Raw genomic sequence first — 22,146 nt, 5'->3', positions numbered from 1 at the left:
GTTTGGGGAACTAGACTGGTCCTGGTGCTTTAGGGTCCCTCTCGGGGCCACCTGCCCTCGAAGCCGGACGCCTCCCACCCCCCCAAATCCATCTGGCATGAAGGGTTCTGCTCTGTAAATCGCCGCTGCGGGGAGGCTGGACGGGCTCTGCCCTCCGCGGGCAGCTGCCGGCAGGGCTGGTTTGGCCACTGAGTCATGGAAAGGCGAGCCGTGACCTTCACCACCCGCTCGGCACACGCCTTCAGCCGTGAGCAAGGATGTCCTCGGTGTCACCTCCGGTCCCCGCGTGCTGTGTGCAGGTGGCAGCTGCTCCAGACACGGCCCGTGGTCAAAGGCTTTTCCACCCCGAGGGGCTCCGTCACGCTGCTGCGGGACCTCAGACCCCTCCGTGGGGACACGGCAGGGCTGGGGACTAGCCAAAAAATGAGATATAAAATGAAACAAGCAGGGTGTGAGGTCCAGCATAGGCTCACCTAAAGCCCAGCCTAAGCCAGGAGCAAGATGGGAGCCTAAATGGAGGTCTGGGGCCAGATGGGGAGGGGGTGTGGGCAGCTGAGCCCCCCAGGTGGGACTGGTTGGGGCGATGAGGGCAGAGGGGTGGGCAGGGCTGGCATGCCACCGTGGGGACCCTGCTCTAATGTCACCTCCCTCCCATCGAGGCCGGCCCCCCGGTGCTCTGTGTCCCCAGCGCTGTCCCCTCCTCTGCCCCACAGCCCTGCTGCAGCCATGTCCCATGTCACTGGGACTGTCTCATGTCCCCAGCCTTGTGTCCACTGTCCTGTGACTGTGTCCTCTGTCCCCAGCTTTGTGTCCAGTGTCCCCAGCCTGTGTCCAGTGTCCCCACCCCTGTGTCCTGTACCCCCTACCCTGTGTCCAGTGTCCCCAGCCTGTGTCCCATGTCCCTAGGACTGTGTCCTGTGTCCCTAGCCCTGTGTCCTGTGTCCCCAGCCTGGTGTCCTGTATCCCCAGCCTGTGTCCTAGACTATGTCCCGTGTCCCCAGCCTGTGTTCCATGTCCCTGGGACTATGTCCCATGTCCCCAGCCTTGTGTCCTGTATCCCCAGCCTGTGTCCTAGACTATGTCCCATGTCCCCAGCCTGTGTTCCATGTCCCTAGCCCTGTGTCCTGTATCCCCAACCCTGTGTCCTAGACGGTGTCCCATTTCCCCAGCCTGCATCCTGTGTCCCTGGGACTGTGTCCCATGTCCCTAGCCCTGTGTCCCATGTCCCCAGCCGTGTGTCCTGTATCCCCAACCCTGTATCCCAGACTGTGTCCCATCTCCCCAGCCCTGCGTCCTGTGTCCACAGCCTACAGTCTTGTATCCCCAACCCTCTGCCCTAGACTGTGTCCCGTGTCCCCAGACTGTGTCCCGTATCCCTGGGACTGCGTCCTGTGTCCCCAGCCCCGTGTCCTGTGTCCCCATCCTTCTCTCCCGTGTCCCCAGCCCCGCCTCCCGCATCCCACCTCCCGCACCCCGTGTCCCCAGCCTGTCCCCCCTGTCCCCAGCCCTGTCCTCTCCCCCCACCCCGTGCCCCCCACCCCATCCCCATCCCGCCCCTCCCCGGTCCCCGCCCCGGTCCCCCCCCCCGCCCCGCCCTCCGCCCCGCCCGCCCCGGCCGCGGCTGCCGCCGGCGGGACCCGGAGCCGCCCGGCCGCACCATGAGCAGCGTCCCCGGCGAGCGGGAGGGCGGCCCCGCCGACACCGGCCTGCCCGAGGAGGAGGTAGCGGGGGGGGGACACACGCCATCGCGGGGGGGGGGGGGTCCGGCATCCCCCTCCCCACCCGCGATCCCCGGGGGCTGCGCTCCGCGGGTGCCCACGCACCCCACGCGGGGGTGGGTCCGCGCCGGGGGGGTCCGGCCGGCTTCCCCGGTCACTGGTACCCGGGGCTGGTGGTGGGGAGAGGGGGGACACGAACGAACGGCGGGCAGCGCATCCCCCGCTCCCGGGACCCCCCGGGTCACCGCATCCCCCGGGACCTCCCGGGCCACCGCATCCCCCGCTCCTGGGACCCCCCGGGCCACCGCATCCCCCGCTGCCGGGACCCCCCGGGTCACCGCATCCCCCGCTGCCGAGACCCCCCGGATCACCGCATCCCCCACTGCCGGGATCCCTCGGGCCACCGCATCCCCCCCGCTGCCAGGACCCCCCGGGCCACCGCATCCCCCACTCCGGGACCCCCTGGGCCACCGCATCCCCCGCTCCCGGGGGGGTCACCGCATCCCCCGCTCCTGGGACCCTCCCGGGCCATTGCATCCCCCGCTGCTGGGACCCCCCAGGTCACAACATCCCCCCTGGGTGTCCCCGCAAACACCCCTCCGCCTCCCCGGGGAAGACCTCGGGGTGCAGGGGAGCCCCATTCAAGACACGCAGCTCCCTTGAGGGGGGCAAAACAGCCTCCCCCCAGCCCCTGGGGCCGGCACTCGGTGCTGCCGGGGCGGCTTGAGGGGTGGCAGTGGGTACCCCGGGTCCGATGGGCTTCATGTCTCCCTTCCAGTGGGTCTCACCCCAAAGATGTACGAAATCTCTCGTCCCCCCCCCACCCCGCGACACAAACCCCACGCCCCGCCACGGGGACGGACGAGAGCGGGTTTTCTCCGTCGCAACCGCGAAGTTCCTGGTTGCTTTTGCCCGTGACCTTGAGATGGGAATTTGGACTTTGGGGAGAGTGAGAGCGGGCAGATAGGATCTCCTCCTCGCCTTTCACCTCCTGCACTGCTCCGGCACGTCCCCGGTCCCCGCTGGCTTGGCAGTGGGGTTTCTGGTTGGTAGACAACCCCGGGACACACCGCAGAGCTGCTTGGCCACTGTCGCCTACCTCGAGTGTTTTATTCCAGCCTGAAACTTCCCCAAGTTTCCCAAAGTGCTCCAATAACGGGGAATTTTTCCGCCGTGCCGGGTCCATGTGGGTGATGCGGTGATGGGGCTTGTGGCAGTGGGGGATGGCCACCAAGGCCTCTTGCCTTTCCCAACGGTGTGGCACGCCAAGGGCAGCCCTCGCCCTGCTCCTGGCCGGATCCAGGGGGCGAGGGGCTGGCCATCACGCCGCTGGCCCTTGGGGACCCCCTGACCTTGCCACGCAGCCCTGCCCGGGGGGATGCAGGACATGAGGAGTCCCTGGAGGGGACGGCTGCGAGGTGCCAGTGTCCCCCGCTGCGCTGGGGACGCGTTAGGAGGGCGATGGCCGCTCGTGCAGGTATTTTCCCTGCACGAGTTTTCCCCAGCCCGGGCTGGCAGAGCCGGTGCTGTCGAGTATTTGCTTAAGTGAAGAAAAATGCGCCCTGCAAACCTCCCCCTTCCCGTTCCAGCCTCATGCCACCCCCTAAAAAAAAGAGGGGGAAGCAGCACCCATCCCGGGGAGGTCGATCGGGGCGCTGCGAGGTGGGACGAGCCCCCGCTTCGGCCCTGCTCCTTCTGCCTCCTCCCCGGGGTGGGCAGGGGTCCTGCTGCCCGCTCCTGGCACCCCAGGGTGGTTTCCCCATCCCTCTCACCTCCCCCTTGGGAGGGACCCCCCCGGTGTAGGGGAGCTGTGGGCTGGGGGGGTCCCCACGGAGGAGCTTGGGGGGGGCAGAGCAGTTGGGAAAGGAGGTCACGGGCGAGACGGCACGTAAAAGGCTCGACGGAGCCTTATTTGGTAGCGCAGCGGCTCTGGAGAGCCCAGCTCGTGGCCCTCGTCCCCATCCCCTGCCAGATCCCTCATCCCGGGGGAGCAGGGCGTGGGGAGGGGACCCCAGGGACGGTAGGGTTTGCCCCCGTGGCCCCTGTGTCGCTTCCCCCCGCCGTGCTCCCGGTTCCTTCCCTCCTCGAAGCGCGGGGTGCGGAGGGTCTGGAGGGGTGCGGAGGGTCTCGGGGGGTGCGGAGGGTCTGGGGGCGAGCGCCCGGGTGGGGACACGGCCCCTGCGTGCCCCGTGCTCTGTTGCAATCCCCCATCTGCTGCTCCCTCGCCTTTTCCTCCGCCGCTTCCTCGTTCCAGCCCCGCCACCACCTCCTCAGTCCTCTTCTCCCACCCTCCGCTTGGACGTTTGGCTACCGGTCCGGAGCGATGGCTACTGGTGGCCAGGCTGAGCCCAGTCCTCCTGGGGCGGGGGGAGCCAGCATCCCCCCCTCCCCGCCTCAGCCGTGTCGATGTCGGGGAGTTTTGCGGGTCGGTGGCGCAGCCCCGTCGTGTAAACCCCGACGAGGAGGAGGTTTACGAGGAGGTTTACGAAGAGGAGGTTTACGCAAGGATTACTCCCCGCGGGGCTGGAATGCGCCCCGCCGGGGGCGATGGGGCACCCCGCTTTGCTGGGGGGGTTTTGGTGGGGGGGATGCCCTGTTTGATGGCTCGGTGGCAGCCCCGTGGGGTCCGGCTGCCCCGCGGTGCCTCTCCCCGGCGAGGGGCAGCCAAGCGGATAATCGGCTGGTGGAGAATTAAAGCGAGTCCCCGCCGCGAAGGGGGTGGGTGCGGAGAGCCGGGGTGGAAGGAAGGAGGCGATTAAATGCCTCGGGAATGAGTCACCCGGACGCCGTCCGCCTCCGGACCCCCCCCTTCCTCCCCGCCCCCCGGTCTGTTAACGGTTACCGGGGGTGGTTTGTGCAGGGGCAGGGGAGCGTGACCGTGCCGGTGGGGCACCCCGCATCCCTCGGGGATGAGGGTCCAAGGCAAGCAAATGCATCCCTGGTGCCTGCTTACCTTGTGGCTTCATGTGAGGAAGAGGAGGAGGAGGAGGAGGAAGGCTGCTGGCGCTCCGCCATGGACCTCTCCGTGCTGGGGCCATCCTTGCGCCGTGGTCTGGAGGCCCCAGCCACCTCTTGGGCCAGGTCCCTGCCTCTCCTTGTGTGTTTCCCCAGCTCCAACCATCCCGGCAAACCCCCGCCCAGACCCTCTTTGGTGTCCCCTAAACTGGTCCCAGATGGGACGTGGTATTTTGGGGACAGCAGAAGGTGATGGTGGGACGTAGAGGTGAGAGGGATGGGCCAGAAGCAGGATGGAGATGGCTTCCTAAGGAGAGGAGAGTAGCAGAGGCTAGGAGAAGGCCTTCTGCAGGGACAGAATCCCAGAATCCCAGGATCAACCAGGTTGGAAGAGCCCTCTGGGATCATCGAGTCCAACCATTGCCCTGACACCACCATGTCAACTAGACCATGGCACTAAGTGCCATGTCCAGTCTTTTCTTAAACCCCTCCAGAGATGGTGACTCCACCACAAGACACTTGGGAGCACGATCCACCTCCAAGAAGGGGTCATTTTCCCCTGTGGAGGAGCATATACTGGCCAGTTCTCCAACAAGGCTTTTTTTCCCCGCCTCAAGGGCAGGATTTTGCCCTGGGAGCGTCGCTGGCCGGGGACGGAGGCTGAGCCCCCGGGATCCCTCGGCTCAGGGGAGCCTGGAGCAGCTCCCTGCGGGCTGAAGCTCCTCTTCCATTTAAGGGCAGCAGTAACATTTCCGCCTCAAACCTTTCCCCTGACAGAAGGAGATCGGTCCAGCCCGCCGGGGATCATCCCCGAGGACGCTCCCCCTTTCTCTGCCGCTCCCACCTCACTTTACTGCAGCCCAAACCCTCCCACCTGCTCGTTACCCCATGTAGGACCTACACAAACATCCCCTTGGCTGGGTACCACCAGAGTGCAGATAGGGAGCATCCATGACCTCGTATCTCCTCCCTCCCCTCCCTGGCCCCCCAAACATCCTTTTGGGGCTGGAAAACATCTGGGGGATCCTTCGGAGCCCCTTTTCCCTCTCGCCGCCGCATAATTTTTACGGTTTAAAACTTGGCCGACCTGCGTTTGAACTCTCAAAGAAAACAAGTCGTTACTGAAGAGGAGCCCTTCCTCTGCGAGGCCGAACTTCAGAGGGGTTTTCAGGGGTGATGGAGCCGGGGGGATCACACAGGGATGCTCAGCCTCGGGTGGCAAACCCAGCTGGGAGGGTGGATGTGGCCAGTTCCCCCATAGCAGCGTGCTCCCGCAGACCTGTCCGAAGGGGAATATTTTTTTTTTCCCTAGGAAAGGATAAATTTGCCTTCTTTACATTGAATTTCATGGGCACAAAGGGAGCTCCTCGGGATGAATCCCTCGGGCAGCGGCTCCATCCTCGCAAGACAGCACAGCACTGACCACCCTGGGGTGCTCCGTCACCCTCTGCTCTCAGAAGACAGGCAGAAAGCTGGCAGGGGTCCCCCAAGGCGCCTTATGGGGGCTTCCAGCCCACCATGGATGGTCCCAGTAGAGGGGACAAGCTCCCAGGCTCGGGAAGGGGTGAGGACGTGCCTGCGCTGACCCCATCCAGCTCTCAGCATCCCTCTGGGCAAGGCCCCGAGCATCCTTTCCTGGCCGGCCGGAGCAGGGTTTGCTCACCAAGAGTCCTCCAGCATGGGGTGGTTGTGCTTTCCCCTGGCCTGGGATGGTTTTCCCGCAGCCCCCCATGCCCCCAGCGCTGGGTACCAGCAGCCATGGGGCTGCTGACACAAGGGCTATATGCAAACAGTGTCCCCCCCCCCCCCCAGTACCTTTTGTTATTTAATAGATATAGGTCAGCCAGAGGTTTTGTTACACAAAGCAGGAATGTTTGCTGCTCCCCAGGCTGGGAGATGGGGTAGATAGATAGCTTATCTGCAAGAGAAAGAAGAAATGTCAGCAGAAGAATCGGCCTGGGCTGGCTGTTGGGAATGGGGCGGCAGGGTGCTTGGCCAAAAAATAAAATAAAATTTAAAAAAATCAAGGTTTTTCCCCTCCTCCAGCCCAAATCTGGCAGCTTGGCACCCAGGGTGGGTGACCTTGGTCTAGCCCCCTCCGGACCAGCTCTCACAAGGCATTTGGGTGCCTGAAAAAATAAGCTACAGGCATCAATTCCTCCAGCTTACCGTCCTGGGAAGGTGCTACGGGAGCAGCGGGAGCGGGGCTGGCTCACCAGCCCGGAGCCGAGGGGGACGGCAAGGCAGGGACCCCACCGACACGGGCACCGTCCCCGGGGTGCCCCAGCGAGGGCAGAGCTGGTGGGTGACGGCAGCCAGGGTCAGAGGACACAGCAGGGCTGAGAGCCAGCGGGGTCTGACCCTAAATACAGCCCCTGTGGGCAGGCTGCGTGGGTTGGGGCGAGGTCCAGGTGGGGCCATTGTTAGCCCTGGTCATCGGTCACCAAAGGATTTGGGTGAGATTTTGGGGGATGAGGAGCATGGGACCGGCAGCTGTGGGTCTCCTGCCCCACACCGCTCCCCCAGTTAGGAGCTGGTTGTAAAGCAAAGCCATCCCGGCATGGCGTCCCCGCGGAGCCCCACGTGCCCCCTCGGGGCTGGTGGAAGCGGGGTTTCTGCGAGCCACCCCGGCTTTGAGGATGCCACACCACGGCAAGCATCAGATCCACCCAAAAAAAAAGAGTTAAAACCCCCTTAAAGGTGACTTTTATAAACCAGGGACAAGCTGCTTATAACCAGCCCCCTCCAACGTAGGGCCATTCCTCCAGGAGGAAGAGTTGGGGTTTGCTTCTCCCGGTCCTTAACGAGCTGCTGCAATTAAACAGAGACAATAGGCATTGTCTGTGGGGACAAGGGCTGGGCTGGGGGTGCCGGGAGAGATCCCATCTGCCAGTCGTAGGAAGGCGTTGGGATGCTGGAAGCTTTCTCAACCCAACGAGGATGGGTCTTGGTTACCTTTCCACCCCAAGGATGGGGACGTCCCTCCCAAAAAATGCCGCGTCCCCCAAGTGTGGCTTCAGGGCTTTTGGCTGCCCACGAGGTTCCCCTCGGGCTGGCATCGTGTCTGCCACCACCTAAGGCTGAGGGAGGAGTGGGGTATCCCCAGGTTCGGGATGAGGGGGGTCCCCAGGAACCTTCTTTCCTCTTTTTCTAGGTGAGGACGCTCTTCGTCAGTGGGTTGCCTCTGGACATCAAGCCCCGGGAACTCTACCTGCTCTTCAGGCCCTTTAAGGTACCAGACTGGGGAGGGGAGAGGGGGGCTGGAAGCGTGGGGCTGGCCCTCTGCCCCACCCTCACCAACCTTGGTGGGATCTGGGAGCCCGCTGGTTTCCCCAGAAAAGTCTAATTTGGTCATTTTATTCACAGAAACAAGTTTCTGCACGTTTTCCCCCCAATAAACCATAGGAAAATGGCGTGGATCTCCACCAAACACCCCTTTTTATTGTTTTCTTGCAGGGCTATGAAGGGTCCCTCATCAAACTCACCTCCAAGCAGGTAGGAGCCGCTCCAAACGGGGCGATTGCCCTACGCCACGCTCCCACCCTCCTCTGGCACCGCTGGTCCCTGGGGTGGGGGGTTCCTGCTCTGCTCCCCACCAGCCTGTCTGATGGTGCCTCCTCTCCTTCCTCCGCAGCCCGTGGGCTTCGTCAGCTTCGACAGCCGCTCCGAGGCGGAGGCGGCGAAGAACGCGCTGAATGTGAGTGCGCCCGTTCTTGGGGGACTTTTTTTCCCCCCCCTCATTTCCCCATCCCCAGATACTCTCCAAATTCCTCCATCCCAGGGATGTGGGTCTCCCACGCTGGCTGCCCCATCCCATCCCACCCCATCCCACAAAGAATCCCAGAATCAATCGGGTTAGAAGAGACCTCTGGGATCATCGAGTCCAACCATTGCCCTGACACCACCCTGTCAACTAGACCAGGGCACTAAGTGCCATGTCCAGGCTTTTCTTAAACCCCTCCAGAGATGGTGACTCCACCACCTCCCTGGGCAGCCCCTTCCAATGGCTAATGACCCTTGCTGAGAAGAAATGCTTCCTAATGTCCAACCTGAACCTCCCCTGGCCAAGCTTGAGGCTGTGTCCTCTTGTCCTATTGCTAGTTGCCTGGGAGAAGAGGCCGACTCCCACTCAGCTACAACCCATCCCACCCCACCCCATCCCATCCCATCCCACCCTATCCCATCCCCATCTGCTGATTCTCATCTGCCTTCTCCCTCCCGGGGGGCTGCCCCCTCCTCACCTTTCCCAGGGCCATCCAGGAGGGTTTGAACCCTGAGGATTAGAGCCTCAGATCCCAGTCAGCGCCAGACGCCTTTCCCAGCCTCTCCTGTTCCTTCAGCAGGGACAAATCCCAGCTAAAGCTGCAGGAGCAAAAGCAAATCTCACTTTCCTTTAGCAGCTCCCTCCTACCTCTGCGGAGTTAACCTCCTGGAAGCAGTCACGGGGAGAACCGCAGGGAGCTGGTTCTCCAGTTCCTCTCTGGGTTTTGGTTTGGTTTTATTTTTCCCCCCTTGTCTTCATTTTCAACGTAAAACTGGTTTTTGGCTCCGCTAATCCCTCTGGATAAGAGCTGGGCCGTGCGGGATGCCGACTGCCAAATATGGTGCCGATGCTAAAGATGCCGGAGGAATGCGAGCTGCCTCGGGGCCCGGCAAATTAGCTCATTTCAAGGCTGGAAGTTGCGAAAAAAACCCCACCACAACCCATAACTGGGAGTTATTTCTGGTGCGGGGCTGGCGCGCGGCGGAGCTCGCCCACCCGCCGCGCCTCCTTCCCTCCCGCAGGGCATCCGCTTCGACCCCGAGATCCCCCAGACGCTGCGGCTGGAGTTTGCCAAGGCGAACACCAAGATGGCCAAGAGCAAGCTGGTGGGCACCCCCAACCCCAGCACGCCTCTCCCCACCGCCGTACCTCAGTTCATCGCCCGCGAGCCCTGTGAGTACCACCCAAGGGAGCTCCGCCTGGTCCCCCCCCACCGCCGCCAGCGGGTTTTGGGGTGGCGGGCGCCGGGGGTCGGCCCCATCCTCATTTGCTTCTGGAAAACACCATATTCAGGCAACTCGACGTCGCGTTGAGGTCACGGGTGGATGTAGTGATGCTGGAGGGAGCAGGGGTGCCATGGGGGGTGGCGATGGGGAACGCCAGGTTGTCAGAAGCAGCAGCGCCCGCTTGCTGCGAGCACGGTGGCACGTGGTGGCCGGTGGCCCGGGGTCCCCAAAGGCGGCTGGAGAGGACCCAGGGGCAGGTGACAGCCGGCTCGGGAGCGGAACGAGCCCATGGTGCCGCTTCACCGCGCCAGGGAGTTTCTGGGTGGCGGCTGGGGGTCTCGGTGGAGACCTTGGTGATGAGAGGAGACCTTCTCCACCTTCTCGGTGGAGACCTTCTCACGCGGACGCCAGCTCCTCGCCTCGCCGCTGCGCATGGGCATGAGCCACACGCTCTCCTTCACTCTCACCACCGCCGGATCCCTGGGGTGATTAAACCTCCTGGAGGTGCCGAGCCCACCCCAGCCCCGCAGCGAGGCACCCAGCCCCACGGCATCGCTTGCCCGCGTTTTCCCAGGGGGCGAGTTCAGCGTTGGCTTTACGGGTCGGCTCTTGCTGGCGGCACCTTCTCTGGGGGGAAGCTCCGTTCCTGCTTCGGGGGGAGAAGGATGGACCAGCGGTGGCGTGGGGTGGCCCGGCCCATCGCCGTTAACTCTCCCTTCTTCTTTTCTTGCAGACGAGCTCACAGTGCCTGCACTTTACCCCAGTAGCCCTGAAGTGTGGGGGCCGTACCCTCTGTACCCAGCGGAGTTAGCGCCTGCTCTACCTCCTCCTGCTTTCACCTACCCCGCTTCGCTGCACGCCCAGGTAATTCGGACCCATCCGCCACCACTGCTCTCACCTAACCCCTGCCCGGCTAACAGCCACCCCCCTGCACCCCGAGATGGAGGGACGGCACCAACCGAGCTGCGGGCAGCACCCAGACCCCTCTCTCTGCCTTCCTACCTTCGCTCTTGCCCGCGCCGGGGGGCAGATGGGGAGGGAGGGAGGGAGGGATGGAGGATGCCCGCCGGGGCTGGACCAGCCCCATCGCTCCTGGCTGCCGGCGTGGGACAAGACGGGGGCTCCCAAGCCCCCCTGGCTGCCCCTCGAGCATCGCTGGGATGCGGCTGGCTGGATGCGGGGCGTGAAGCAAAGCGACTCAGACGGGGAGGTTAAAAATTAACCACCCGCCCCGGGAGAGGAGCGGGGAAGAGAAGAGAAGAAGTGGAAACGGAGGTGGCGGAGGATTTCTGTGCAGTGCCAGCCTTCGGGTCGTTCCCAGAGTGGCATCGTGGGGACACTGGGAAGAGACCCCGCCGTGGGGGGGGACGGGCAGCTCCCGGACACCGTCCCAGGCTCCGGCTTGGCAGCGAGCGGGAGGAAACGAGCGCACGGAAACAGATCTGCCGGATGAGCCGCATCCGAAAGGCTTTTTTTTGGCCCCGTCCCGCCGGGATCGAGCCGGGTTATCCGGAGCCGCCATCGCTGGGAGCCGGAGGCTGGCGTTGAGTGGGAGGGCGAGGGAAAGCGCTCAGCGTCCAAACCAGCTGCAGCCTCTGGGTGAAACGCCGGCGTCTCGGGCCCCGCTGTGGATAGGAAGAGCGGCGGTAAATATTATTGCAGCCACGTACTCGCCCTGTCAAATAACCACTAACAGGCAGCACCTGCGTGGCTCGGCAAGGGAAGGAAACGGAGGCTAAGGGGGCTCTGAGGGCCCCCCCGGGGAAACCCGGGCTGAGACCCGATGTTAGATGCTGTCGGAGGAAATATGATGCGCCGTGGTTAGAGAGAGAGCGCGGTGGGGAGGATGGTGGTGCCGATGTGGCGGAGCAGCGGGGAGGTGGTGAGGACCACCAGGTTTTGGCATCTGATGTGTTTCCCCCCGCTGTCTCATGTGGGCGAGGGGATGAGCCCACCTCCTGCTCAGTGAGACCGCGGTGCTGCCATCCCGGCTTGGTCCTGCTGCCGGGGGCCGTGCTGGCCGGGAAAGGGGAGCCCAGAGGCAGGCGGCTCTTGCCAGGCTGGGCGGCCCCCACCCCTCTCACCCCGTGCCCCTCTTGTCTTCGCAGATGCGCTGGCTCCCTCCCTCCGAGGCTGGTTCTCAGGGCTGGAAGTCCCGTCAGTTCTGCTGAATGCCGGGTGAGTGCTGCCTCCCCGCTCCCGTGGTGGGCTGGGGGCCACCTCCACTCCTCTCGTCCCTCTGTGCTTGGCACTGGTGAGGCCACACCTTGAATCCTGTGTCCAGTTCTGGGCCCCGCACTTCAAGAAAGATGTTGAGGTGTTGGAGCGAGTGCAGAGGAGGGCGACCAAGCTGGTGAAGGGTCTGGAGGGTCTGACCTATGAGGAACGGCTGAGGGAGCTGGGGTTGTTTAGCCTGGAGAAGAGGAGGCTCAGAGGTGACCTTAGTGCAGTCTACAACTACCTGAAGGGAGGTTGTAGCGCAGTGGGAGTCGGCCTCTTCTCCCAGGCAACCAGCGATAGGACAAGAGGACACAGCCTCAAGCTTGGCCAGGGGAGGTTCAGGTTGGACATTAGGAAGCATTTCTTCTCAGCAAGGGTCATTAGGCATTGGAAGGGGCTGCCCAGGGAGGTGGTGGAGTCACCATCTCTGGAGGGGTTTAAGAAAAGCCTGGACGTGGCACTTAGTGCCATGGTCTAGTTGCCATGGTGGTGTCAGGGCAATGGTTGGACTCGATGATCCCTGAGGTCTCTTCCAACCTGATTGATTCTGTGATTCCACCCTCTTGGGGTCTCCGGCAGCTCAGGGCGGATGGCCAGACCCTACGCCCACACTGGTGAGGCCACTTTCCAGTAGGCACCATAGGTCCGGGTGCCCTTGGACGTCCCTGCCACCGGCCACCCCAAGGCTTTCCCAAATACCCCAGGGCAGGATGGAAAGGCAGGTCCGTGAGCTTGCAGGCCCACACTGCTGCAGCAATGCAAACATCTCATTAAACCTTAACGAAAACCTTAATGAAAACCCTCCTGGTGGCCCGGGCTGCCAAAACGAGAAGCACGGCGTTACCAAGTGCCTGGCAGGAGGGAGGGGGCTGGTTCCATTACACCCGGGACCCTCTATGGATGCAAAAAGCCTTGCAAGACACGCTCTGCCAATAATTTAGCTTTTTTGTGGATAAATAAACCAAGGGGATTCAAGTGGAAGAGGGGCAAGAGGCTCGGTCGGTGCTGAGCATCGCTTGCCCCGTGATCCCAGCCTGCCCGCAGCACTGTGCCGAGGCTCGCTAACCCAGTGAGGGCAGGAGGTGGCTGCAGCCGACCCCAGACTGGGATCTGCAAAGCATTTACCAGCTATTTTGGGCCCAGCAGATAAAAATAAGGAGCGGTGAGGTCCACCTGCCCACAGCGACCCTGGTAGCCGCAATGGGTTGTGAGGATGGAGGGTTGGGGACCTCCCGGCTCCCCACCAGGCTCCTCCAGCCGGGAGGGGCTATGGCACAGCCCAGCCAAGGGTTTTGCGGCCACATAGGCTCTCCCACCTCCATCCTCCCCACATTTGCCGCATGGATCCCATCAGGACAGGGTTAAGCTGCAAATTGCTCCCTTAGGAATTGCCAACCCCGACCACCGCAGAATAACCTCTCCCCGCAGCAGCCTGACCTCAGCCCCCCGCTGCCAGCGTCCCTAACCCCGCGCCGTGTCCTCTCGCAGGTCTCAGGTGTGTGATGGTGGCCTACAGTCAGTCTTGTGGGTATTAACGGAGTCTTCCAAGGCGGCTGCTGGGTTGGCGTGCTCTCCGCAAAACCACAGTGCGCTGGTAAGGCTGCGGCACCGCGCAGGGGGAGAGGGGTGAGGAAGGCAACGCCACGTCCCCGAGGACATGGGCAGCGGGGTGGGCACATCCCTGGGATGGATCCCTGCAGGGTGGCCTCGCTGCTCCCGCTGCAGCACGGTCTGGCACCGAACCACCACAGCTCTGCCGTTATCTGGGGTGAGAGTTTCAGAGTTTCGAGCGCCGAGGAATGCCTCTCGGCTTTGAATTACCCCCGGTAATCTCATCTCCCCGCATCCTCGGCTTCCTGCCTTGGATCAACACAGCCTGAATTCCTCTTAAGTGCAAAATTCAACTCAAAACTTAACTCTTGGCTTCCCAGCTGGTGCCTCCCCAGTGGCTACAGCCACAGGGAGGAGCAAACTGGGACCAGTGGGGTCCTGGTCTGGACCCTCTGCCTGGCCGACTGACCCCGGGGTGCCCACAGCCACGGGCATTTCCCACCTTGCCCTTGTCCTTGGAGCACAGTCCTGCCATGGGCTGCTCTCCCTTCCTTGCCCTGCTTCCAAAACAAGCCTCCCTCTCCCGCAGGCTGTGGCACGGGAGCTTCCCCACGAAGGGAGAGAGATAAACCACAGCCCCTTTTCCATCCCAAGATCGCGGCTGGTGTGTTGTGTTTTTTTTTTCTGTTAACACCTCTCTGTTGTTACAGGCTTGAACAAAACCAAACCAACCAAACCTCACGCAAGTTTGGATTCCTCCAAGACTTTCCCACAGCCTCTATCACACATCTGCTCTCCTAGAAGCATAACTAGTAATAATATTTCCCTCTTTTACACTGTATATTTGTAAGAAAAGAGCGTGTTACTTCTGAAAGCATGGTTTGACAGGCATTGCTGTAGTGTTTGAAACGTCTTTTTTCAAACAGAACCATAGGAAAGCAGACTACAAAAAAAAAAAAAAAAGGCAAAACGAGAGTATTTTTGTACCAAACCTCCTGAATAAGGACAATCTTACACTGGGTTGTGCTTGACTTTCGAATGCGTGTCATTAATTAAGTCTCTATCCCGCCTCTACACCGCTCGGGTCCGTAGGAGTCGTGCTCCAGCTGTGGACACTGACAGTATTACCCTTCTCTTCCCAGTTGTACCAAACGACAACCAGGCAGGACAATCAGAAACTTTCTTATGGTGATTTGTTGTTGTTTGTTTTTTTTACCTTCGGGCTATGTTAACAGCTTGCTGTGCAAAGCTTTCAGCGTGGTACAACAGCTCGGATCAGGGATGGGCAGAGACAGCCCGCACATGTAGCAAGGTGACAATTTGCCTCCTCCTCCTCCTCCTCCTCCTGCTTGAAGTTGTTACGGGCAACGTAAACTGCTGTATAAGAAAAAAAAACCCAACAAACCCTCGGTTCGCCAGCTTACCTGAGGTTGGGCGCGAGTCCCCAGCAAGCCGAGGGGCTCAGGCACGTGCCCACCGTCATGCCAAGGCGCTGGGCTGAACTGGGGCTTTAGGGTCAAGGCTACGCCGGTCCGGCGGCTCGCTGTGTAGCATTTCCGTGTTCCCACGGGCAAAGACAAGAAGGGAGGCTGCAAACACCCCGGGGGCACCACCTGTAACCTTTACAGAGAGCATACCAGCAAAGAGACCGCTTGCCCTACTGGTCTCTCCTTCTCCTTGCTCCGGGAGGAGTTTGGAAAAAGAAAGAGCAAAGCGAAGTGAAGCAAAACCTCAAACAGGCTTCAGTTTCTTGCAAAAGGAGGCACAAAACTTCTCCTTTCATTGCTTTTTTCCCCAGCCCCATCCCTGCTGCAGATTACGCCGGGCTCAGCCGCTGCCCGGGCTCCGCCGTAGCTGGTTTCCCAGCTGCACCCGTGGCCTTGTTGAACACCACAACCTTTGTCTTCCTCCTTCCTCTTATTCTGTGGGTGGGCCAGAATAAGACGGCTGAGATTTCGGCTGCTGGAGCCGGGGTGGGGCAGGGGGATGAGATGGTGCGACGGGAAACTGTCCCCTTGGGGTCTTCTGTAAAAAGTGGGATTGCTAAAGGCGACGTGAGAAGAAATGGATTCCAAGACAAACCTCTGAGCAGCTCTAACAGGAACGATACCAGCGTCTCCAGGCGACGGACTGACTCTTTTAACAAACTATTTCCTGTACTTTGTCTTGTGGAGAGGAGAGAAGCTTCCACATTGTCTACTCCGCTTTTGGAAATATGTTTAAAGGTACTTTTCTATTGTAATTTTTTAAAAATAAACCCAGTGATTATTATAAGTTATGTGCAGAGCGTTGTCATGTGCTGTGTGTCTGGCTAGGAAGAGGGAGAAGGATCCTACCACATGCCCCTTGGGGAACAGCAGCCTCCTTCCTCCCTCGGGGTATTTGCTCCTGTGGGACGCGGCGATTTTTCAGGGCAGATACCGTCATCCTGCTTGAATCTCTAGGAAAGCTCCAAAATCCAGGCTGGAAGGATCAGCAGGCTTTAAAGAACTGACTCCAAGTTTACAAAGATGTTATCGGTTAGTTTTTAAACCTACTAATCTTGGCAGGGAGCGCAGGAGCTAAGCTGCGATTTTCCATGAGCTCAGCCGCAGCAGAGGCAAACGTAACCTAGAGACCAAGGGCCAAATTATTATTATTTTTTTTTTAAACATGCTGAGAGTTTAAAAAAAAAAACTCGTTTCATAAACCCAACCTAGAAATTCCTCCTCCTTCTTCCACTCCGCCCCAATAAATGTGACCAGCGTCCCCGGGAGGCTCAGCCAACAGCCCAGACTCCCAAAACAAAGTGCTGGGAGCAAGCTCTGGCTGAGCAAACGCAGCCTGGAGCACTGAACTGTCGAGGGCGGAAGGAAAAGGCACGGTGGTGTTAATGTGAAACCCCCGTCTGGCAGGGATGAGTTAAGCCCTGAACGCTGGACGTTAATCCCACCGCAAGTCACAGCTTTCTTTCCGAGCTGCGTTCAGGGGAGAGGTTTGTTGGCGGGGTAGGAAGGGAGCGACAAGGACGTATTGCTCAGCCCAGCTGCTATTCACGGCGGCAGGAACTGGCCGACGCCGCCGTCCCCGAGACACGCAGATGCTGTCGGGAGAGGATTCAGCAGCAAACAAACATCCTCCAGCTAAGAAACACACGCGCATCCGCCTGGCATCTGCTCCGAGATCTGCCCTGCAAAAGGAAGCGGAGCCTTGCTGAAAGCATTTAACCTCTTGAACTTTATTTTTTTTAAATTTCCCCTGTAAGCCGGAACGTTTTCGGCTCCACGCTGGTCGGCGTTGCCTTCGCCACCGAGGCAAGCCGCTCGCCCGGCCCCGCCGTCCCCTTTGCCCGGGGTGACCTTTCCCCACGTGGCCCGGGGAACATTCCTTCCCCGTGACCGCCGGGCCCGAGCTGCTGGCTGACACCGTGAGGTTGCAAAACGGGACCAGCGCTGGCATCCGATGCCAGGGATGAATCCCAGGGGGTACAAACAGGCAGAGCTGGAAAAACCAAAATGAGACGATTTCATACTCTCATTGTTTCCACTTCCCCCAAGTCTTTCTCTCCCCATCCCCCTAACGCCAAGGCTAAGCTCGGGGAGGGGGGGATGCGAGCAGCTCCGTCCTACGCATTCCTGCATCCCTGCGCAGAGGTTTGCTGCCCCAAGGCTGATGAGCAGGAGGCTGGAAGCCACGGTGAAGGCAGGGAACAGGCTGGCAGGGTCTGCAGAGAAAAACACAGCCCTAACTCCCGACGTTGGACAGAGGAACGGGAACGAGATGGGAGAAAGAGAGCTGTTATCTCCCAGAGGATTGTACATGGGGGCAGGCAGGCAGCAGCAGCAGGGACTAGGGGATGGTGCCACGGGAATGGTGCCGGGCCAGCCCGGGCATGGAGAGCAAAGGGCAGACAGAGCCGGCGCCGAGGCCGGCCGGCAGCGCCCGCAGCCCCGATGGGGCAGGGAGGAGGAGCGAGCCCAGCACCCGCTCCTGCGAGCCGCCTCCGGAGAGGGAGAGAAGGAATAACAAGGCCGGGAGAGGAAAGATGAGATAGCACTGGGGTTTGGCCAGGCAGCTTCAAGAGGCTGGGAGGGAAGCCGGCGGCTGAGAGCAAAGAAGTGGCTTTGTGAGGACAGCGGGGGCCGGGGCGAGGGCGCAGCACTCACCGTGGGTTTGCTTCCCCATTCTCGAAGCTTGGGGGAATTGAGAGGCGTCAGGGGACTGCACAGAACACCTAAAAGCCTGAAGTTTGCCCTGGGGCCGTGCCAGCCCCAGGCCAGGCAGTGCCTGCACCAGGGAGACATTTCAATGCAGGGTGCCGCAGGCGTGTGCCCTGCAACTGCAGGCTGCTCCGACAGCCAGGCTTCAGCCAACGTTTAAACACTGTCAGCTGCCACGCTCAGGCTGGAAACCAAGATGACGGTGGAGCTGAAAAAGCAAAGCTAAGAAATACCATTAGCAGATCCCTGACGTGCTGCTTCTAAAGCACGGGGAAGTCAACCATTAGCAGAGTCTGGACTTCATCTCTGCAGTCTCCATAATTAATAACTAGCTCAGGAGGGAATAGACACTACAACGTAACTGATGGAGGCAGGAGGAGATCACACAAGTACTTCAGGCCTTGGATGTAAGCCCAGAAGTGCAGGTATAGTCAAAAAATTAACTTAATGGAAGGACAACCTCCTGCCTTAACCATCCTTCTCCCCTGCTGTGCTTGCACTCTGCACGACATCCAGCCCACGAGGCTGGTGGAGTCCAAACACGTGGGTCGCAACCGCAGAAGCGCTGATGGCTTTTCAGACTCAGGGCTGTTTTCTTCTGGGCTGCTGGGTAACACAGAGAGGCCGCTGCGCACGCTCGCAAACCAAAGCAGCAGAAAGCAAGCCAGCAAGAAACAAAGAACTGCTCTTACAGCAAGGCGGGCGGCACCGGAGGAACCGGGGCTTGGACCCCTCACGTGGGTCAACAGGGCCGCAGAAGGTCTCTGACCCAACCTCCCTCTTGCAACAGGACTGTTGCCAATCAGAGATCCGGGCAGCCTGACCTTGTCTGGGCGATGCTTGAAACCTCCATGGATGGAGACACCTCCCCACCAGCGCTTTTTTTTCCTAACAGACAAGCCAAACTTCCCACGTTCCCCTATTATGTCATCTGCCACGGCTGCCAAAAGGAGTTTGGCCACATCATCTTCCTAGCTGCCCTCCACATCGCTGTACCCATGATGAGATGAGCCCCCATCTGCCTCTTCACCGCATCGAGCTGTCCCAGCTCCCCACTCTCCCCCCAGGCCCTCTGTCCCCAGCCCAGACGCCCCAACCAGACGCTCCCCTGCATCCCTCTTGAATGGGGGGGGGGAGGCCCAAACTGGACACAGTTTCCAGGTGCGACCTCCCCAGTGCTGAGCAGAGAGCCAGCAGCTTCCCTTGCCCTGCTGGCCCTTGCCACAGTGGCGTGGGCTGCGTTTGCCTCATTCAGGAGGAGAGCAGCTATAGTTATGCAATACCCAGCCCGACGGGAAGCATATCACAGAATATCACAGAATCAACCAGGTTGGAAGAGACCTCTGGGATCATCGAGTCCAACCATTGCCCTGACACCACCATGTCACCTAGACCAGGGCACTAAGTGCCATGTCCAGTTTTTTCTTAAACCCCTCCAGAGATGGTGACTCTACCACCTCCCTGGGCAGCCTCTTCCAATGGCTAATGACCCTTGCTGAGAAGAAATGCTTCCTAATGTCCAACCTGAACCTCCCCTGGAGAAGCTTGAGGCTGTGTCCTCTTGTCCTATCGCTAGTTGCCTGGGAGAAGCTGCCTTCCTGCCCAGAGCTCCGCCGTGTCCAGATAAGCCCTCTCGTCTGGGGAACTGCCACTCCTCCTTATCTGCTTTACGGGGATGTGTCCAGGGAGCCTGCACAGGACTGACACGGTTAGAAACACACCTACGGAGCCAGAACAGACCCGAGCAGCAGCGCAGACGCAGACCCTCTCTCCTGGGGAGGAGATCGAGCCCCAAACCTGCTGCATTACAACCAAATGCCGGCCCTGGGCTACTGGCTGGTGCGGCGCTGCCTTTTGCAAGCACCCCTAGAGCCAGGCTGGGCAGAGCTGTAGCAGTGCCAGCTACCTGAGGCGCCTGGGAATGCTGTTTCCTGGCTGATCCCTCGCTTGCTGACAACTCAGCGGTGGGCATCGCCGATCCAGCTGTATCCCTGACTTTGCCAGCAGTAGAAAACCAGTACCAGCAGACTGGGGTCCGAGCTCTCCTCTCCCTGATGGTTGTTAGCAGTTAGCCTTGCCGGTCTTAACCAGTCAACAGCAAGCACTCAGCCCTACTAGACACCCTCCCCCAGATGCAGTAGCTGCCAGAGGCCCCCGAGGCAGTAACACACAAAGGAATTTGGGCCTGGTACATTAGCAGCGACCGGAAAGCAAGCAACAAAGCTGGAAATAATGAGATGTCAGGACCATAGTTGCTTCTAGTCATCTGCAAATGCAGGCCCTCCTCATCAGCAGGTAACCGGGAGCCCAGCTCTCCCCGGTGGCCCTGCACCGCCTGCCCATGCTCATGTGAAGTGACAGCCCTCGCTGGCTACATCCACGTGCGGGGTCTTCATACCGTTTGTCAGGGCTCCCTTGCCTCTCTCTCCCCTCTGCTCTCTAAAAGCCTTGAATGATCATGATGAATTATAGATTAGCTCTGGTACACACTGCCTTATGTCAGTTTTCTCATTCAACCATACAAAATCCTGCTGTCTTCCACCCCCTTCCAGAATGATCACCATAACAGAGGAGGAGGTGGAATAACTCTTCAGCTAGAGCAACTTTTAGGAGAGAAGCCAGCAGAGCTCCACGTTTAAAGGTGTGCCACCCCTGGGCTATTCATCTTGTACCTTAAGAAAAACCCCAGTGCTTTTATTTTGGGGGTGAGGAGGAGCAGATGGAACAAACGGTCTGGTTCATGTACACAGACACGAAGAAGCCCTAACGAGCTCCTCCTGAAGGGCCAGTGCAGCCCCTGATCCCCACGGGCATTGCTAACGGATGCCCTACGAGGACACCTTTTCAGAAGCAATCCTAGACCAGCAACGCCTGGCTAGAGAGAAAGAGCTACCAGTGATGCAACCTGGCTTATCCCACCGGCTCCCTCCTCCTCCAGTCTCATCGCAGGGGAACTCACACACCTCCCTCCCAACCAGATGAACTAGTGTAATATCGAGGGGCAAACAGAGGACTGAGGGCACATCTCTGGCTGCCTGCAGACCTCAAAAGAGCTGTGTTCTCTTGGGAACAGCTCTAGCGACTGCTGCAGATACTGTCCTCGCAGCCACAGGCTCAAGATGCAATTGTGTAAGTGAAAGGATGACGCAGACGGCCAAGATAAACCTCAGAGAGCTCCCACCATTGAGAAAGGGCATCCTCCTTTTCCCCAGGGCCCTGTCTGTATGTCCACCAGCATCACAGGGGGTGGGAGCTGAATGAGCTGAATGCCTCTCTGCTCCCCACTGATATGGCATGGGAAGAAGAGAAGGATGCTGCATCAGAACTGCTCATCAGTGCCTGCATTCCTCCATTACCCCAGAGGGTCAGAAAGGCTCAAATGCCAGCCCTGACACACTGAATCCTGGTGCTGAGGGAACAACATCCTTGCTGGACAGGACATGCATCACCTGAGGAGCCTCAGAAGAGGCAAGTCCTCAGCTGGCAGGGACAGGTAAAGACCACACTGAGATGGGTTTGCCAAAGAGCCTTCCTGAAATGCTTGAGATGAAGGTGCCTGCCATGGACTAGATGATCATTGTAGGTCCCTTCTAACTGAAATACTCTATTCCATGTTCTGTCTTCATCAAGGGCAGCCCGAGTCCCCTTATCTTCCTGGTTAGCAGCAGAGGCTTCCAGGGAAGGAAGAGAAAAATGGAGTAATAGGCCCCCGGCCCCCAGGAGAGAGCACGATGCCTCTCAGCAGCCCTTGGCGCTGCCAGACTGAGGGAAGGATGATTTTGCCAAAGAAAGCGAGCTGAGGGCATGATGGTTTTGGCCACTGGGAGAACCATCTTGCCAGACACAGAATACACGAGGACACCCTGGAGGAAGATGAAGTAGGTTATAAGTTTCTAACAGCTGTGAACCCTTACGATGAACTTCAGCAAAAAGCCTGATTTGGACACTACGCTGTGACGAGACTGAAGTGGGCTGGAGTGGTACTAAGATGCCTTCAGCAAACAGGCTCCGGTTGATATAGTTGAGACCGTACCCTAACAAGCTGTAGAACTTATTACGCTCTCTCCGCTCATACCGCAGAAGAGAAGACTCCCTCCAGTGAGACAAAGCATCTCATCCAGTCTTTCCAACTGGACATCAACTGGACTGCTTTGTTCCTTTGAACCCTGAAGCCTGCCAACGCCAGCATGGCATACAGGGCTGGCAGTCAGCCTTCCTTTCCTGCTCTCCTATTTTTGACCTAACATATTTTTAAACCTTTGAAAGCAGCTGGGGGCGTTTTCTTTAGACTCCCCTATTATCTTAATCACTTGAGCAGAGAAACAAAACAGGTTGCCTACCTCACAGTCTGCTTTGCAATCTTTGGTTCATAGAGAAAGGGTAATGCTATGTAAGATGACTGGGAAGTTACCTCATAAAACCCCCTGAATGTATGAAAGGCAGAGCTCACTAAGAGCTTTTATATATACATATATATATATATATCTCTCTCAAAAGCATGGAAAAAAATACAT

The 22,146-nt window shown here is 59.7% G+C and overlaps 1 protein-coding gene across 1 annotated transcript; it reads left to right on the top strand.

Moving 5' to 3' along the window:
• Positions 1–1,625: 1,625 nt before the first annotated feature.
• Positions 1,626–13,458, top strand: RBPMS (RNA binding protein, mRNA processing factor). The gene is made up of 8 exons (XM_068403785.1): positions 1,626–1,721; positions 7,828–7,905; positions 8,130–8,168; positions 8,308–8,370; positions 9,459–9,609; positions 10,396–10,526; positions 11,771–11,840; positions 13,371–13,458. The coding sequence occupies exons 1-7, from the start codon at positions 1,659–1,661 to the stop codon at positions 11,831–11,833; spliced, it is 588 nt and encodes a 195-aa protein (XP_068259886.1). The 5' UTR covers positions 1,626–1,658; the 3' UTR covers positions 11,834–11,840; positions 13,371–13,458.
• The last annotated feature ends 8,688 nt before the right edge of the window (positions 13,459–22,146 follow it).

The sequence above is a fragment of the Nyctibius grandis genome, chromosome 6 (assembly GCF_013368605.1).
Source record: "Nyctibius grandis isolate bNycGra1 chromosome 6, bNycGra1.pri, whole genome shotgun sequence".
Taxonomy (NCBI): Eukaryota; Metazoa; Chordata; class Aves; order Nyctibiiformes; family Nyctibiidae; genus Nyctibius; species Nyctibius grandis.
Note: the sequence above shows the minus strand (reverse complement) of the source record. Positions and strands in the feature narration are given on the sequence as shown.

What these genes read in the sequence shown, in the direction of transcription:
- RBPMS (XM_068403785.1), top strand. Translation starts at nt 1,659, where the DNA reads ATGAGCAGCGTCCCCGGCGAGCGGGAGGGCGGCCCCGCCGACACCGGC. An exon ending in TCAAACTCACCTCCAAGCAG is followed by an intron (nt 8,169 to 8,307) that starts GTAGGAGCCGCT and finishes CTTCCTCCGCAG; the next exon opens with CCCGTGGGCTTCGTCAGCTT. An exon ending in GTTCATCGCCCGCGAGCCCT is followed by an intron (nt 9,610 to 10,395) that starts GTGAGTACCACC and finishes CTTTTCTTGCAG; the next exon opens with ACGAGCTCACAGTGCCTGCA.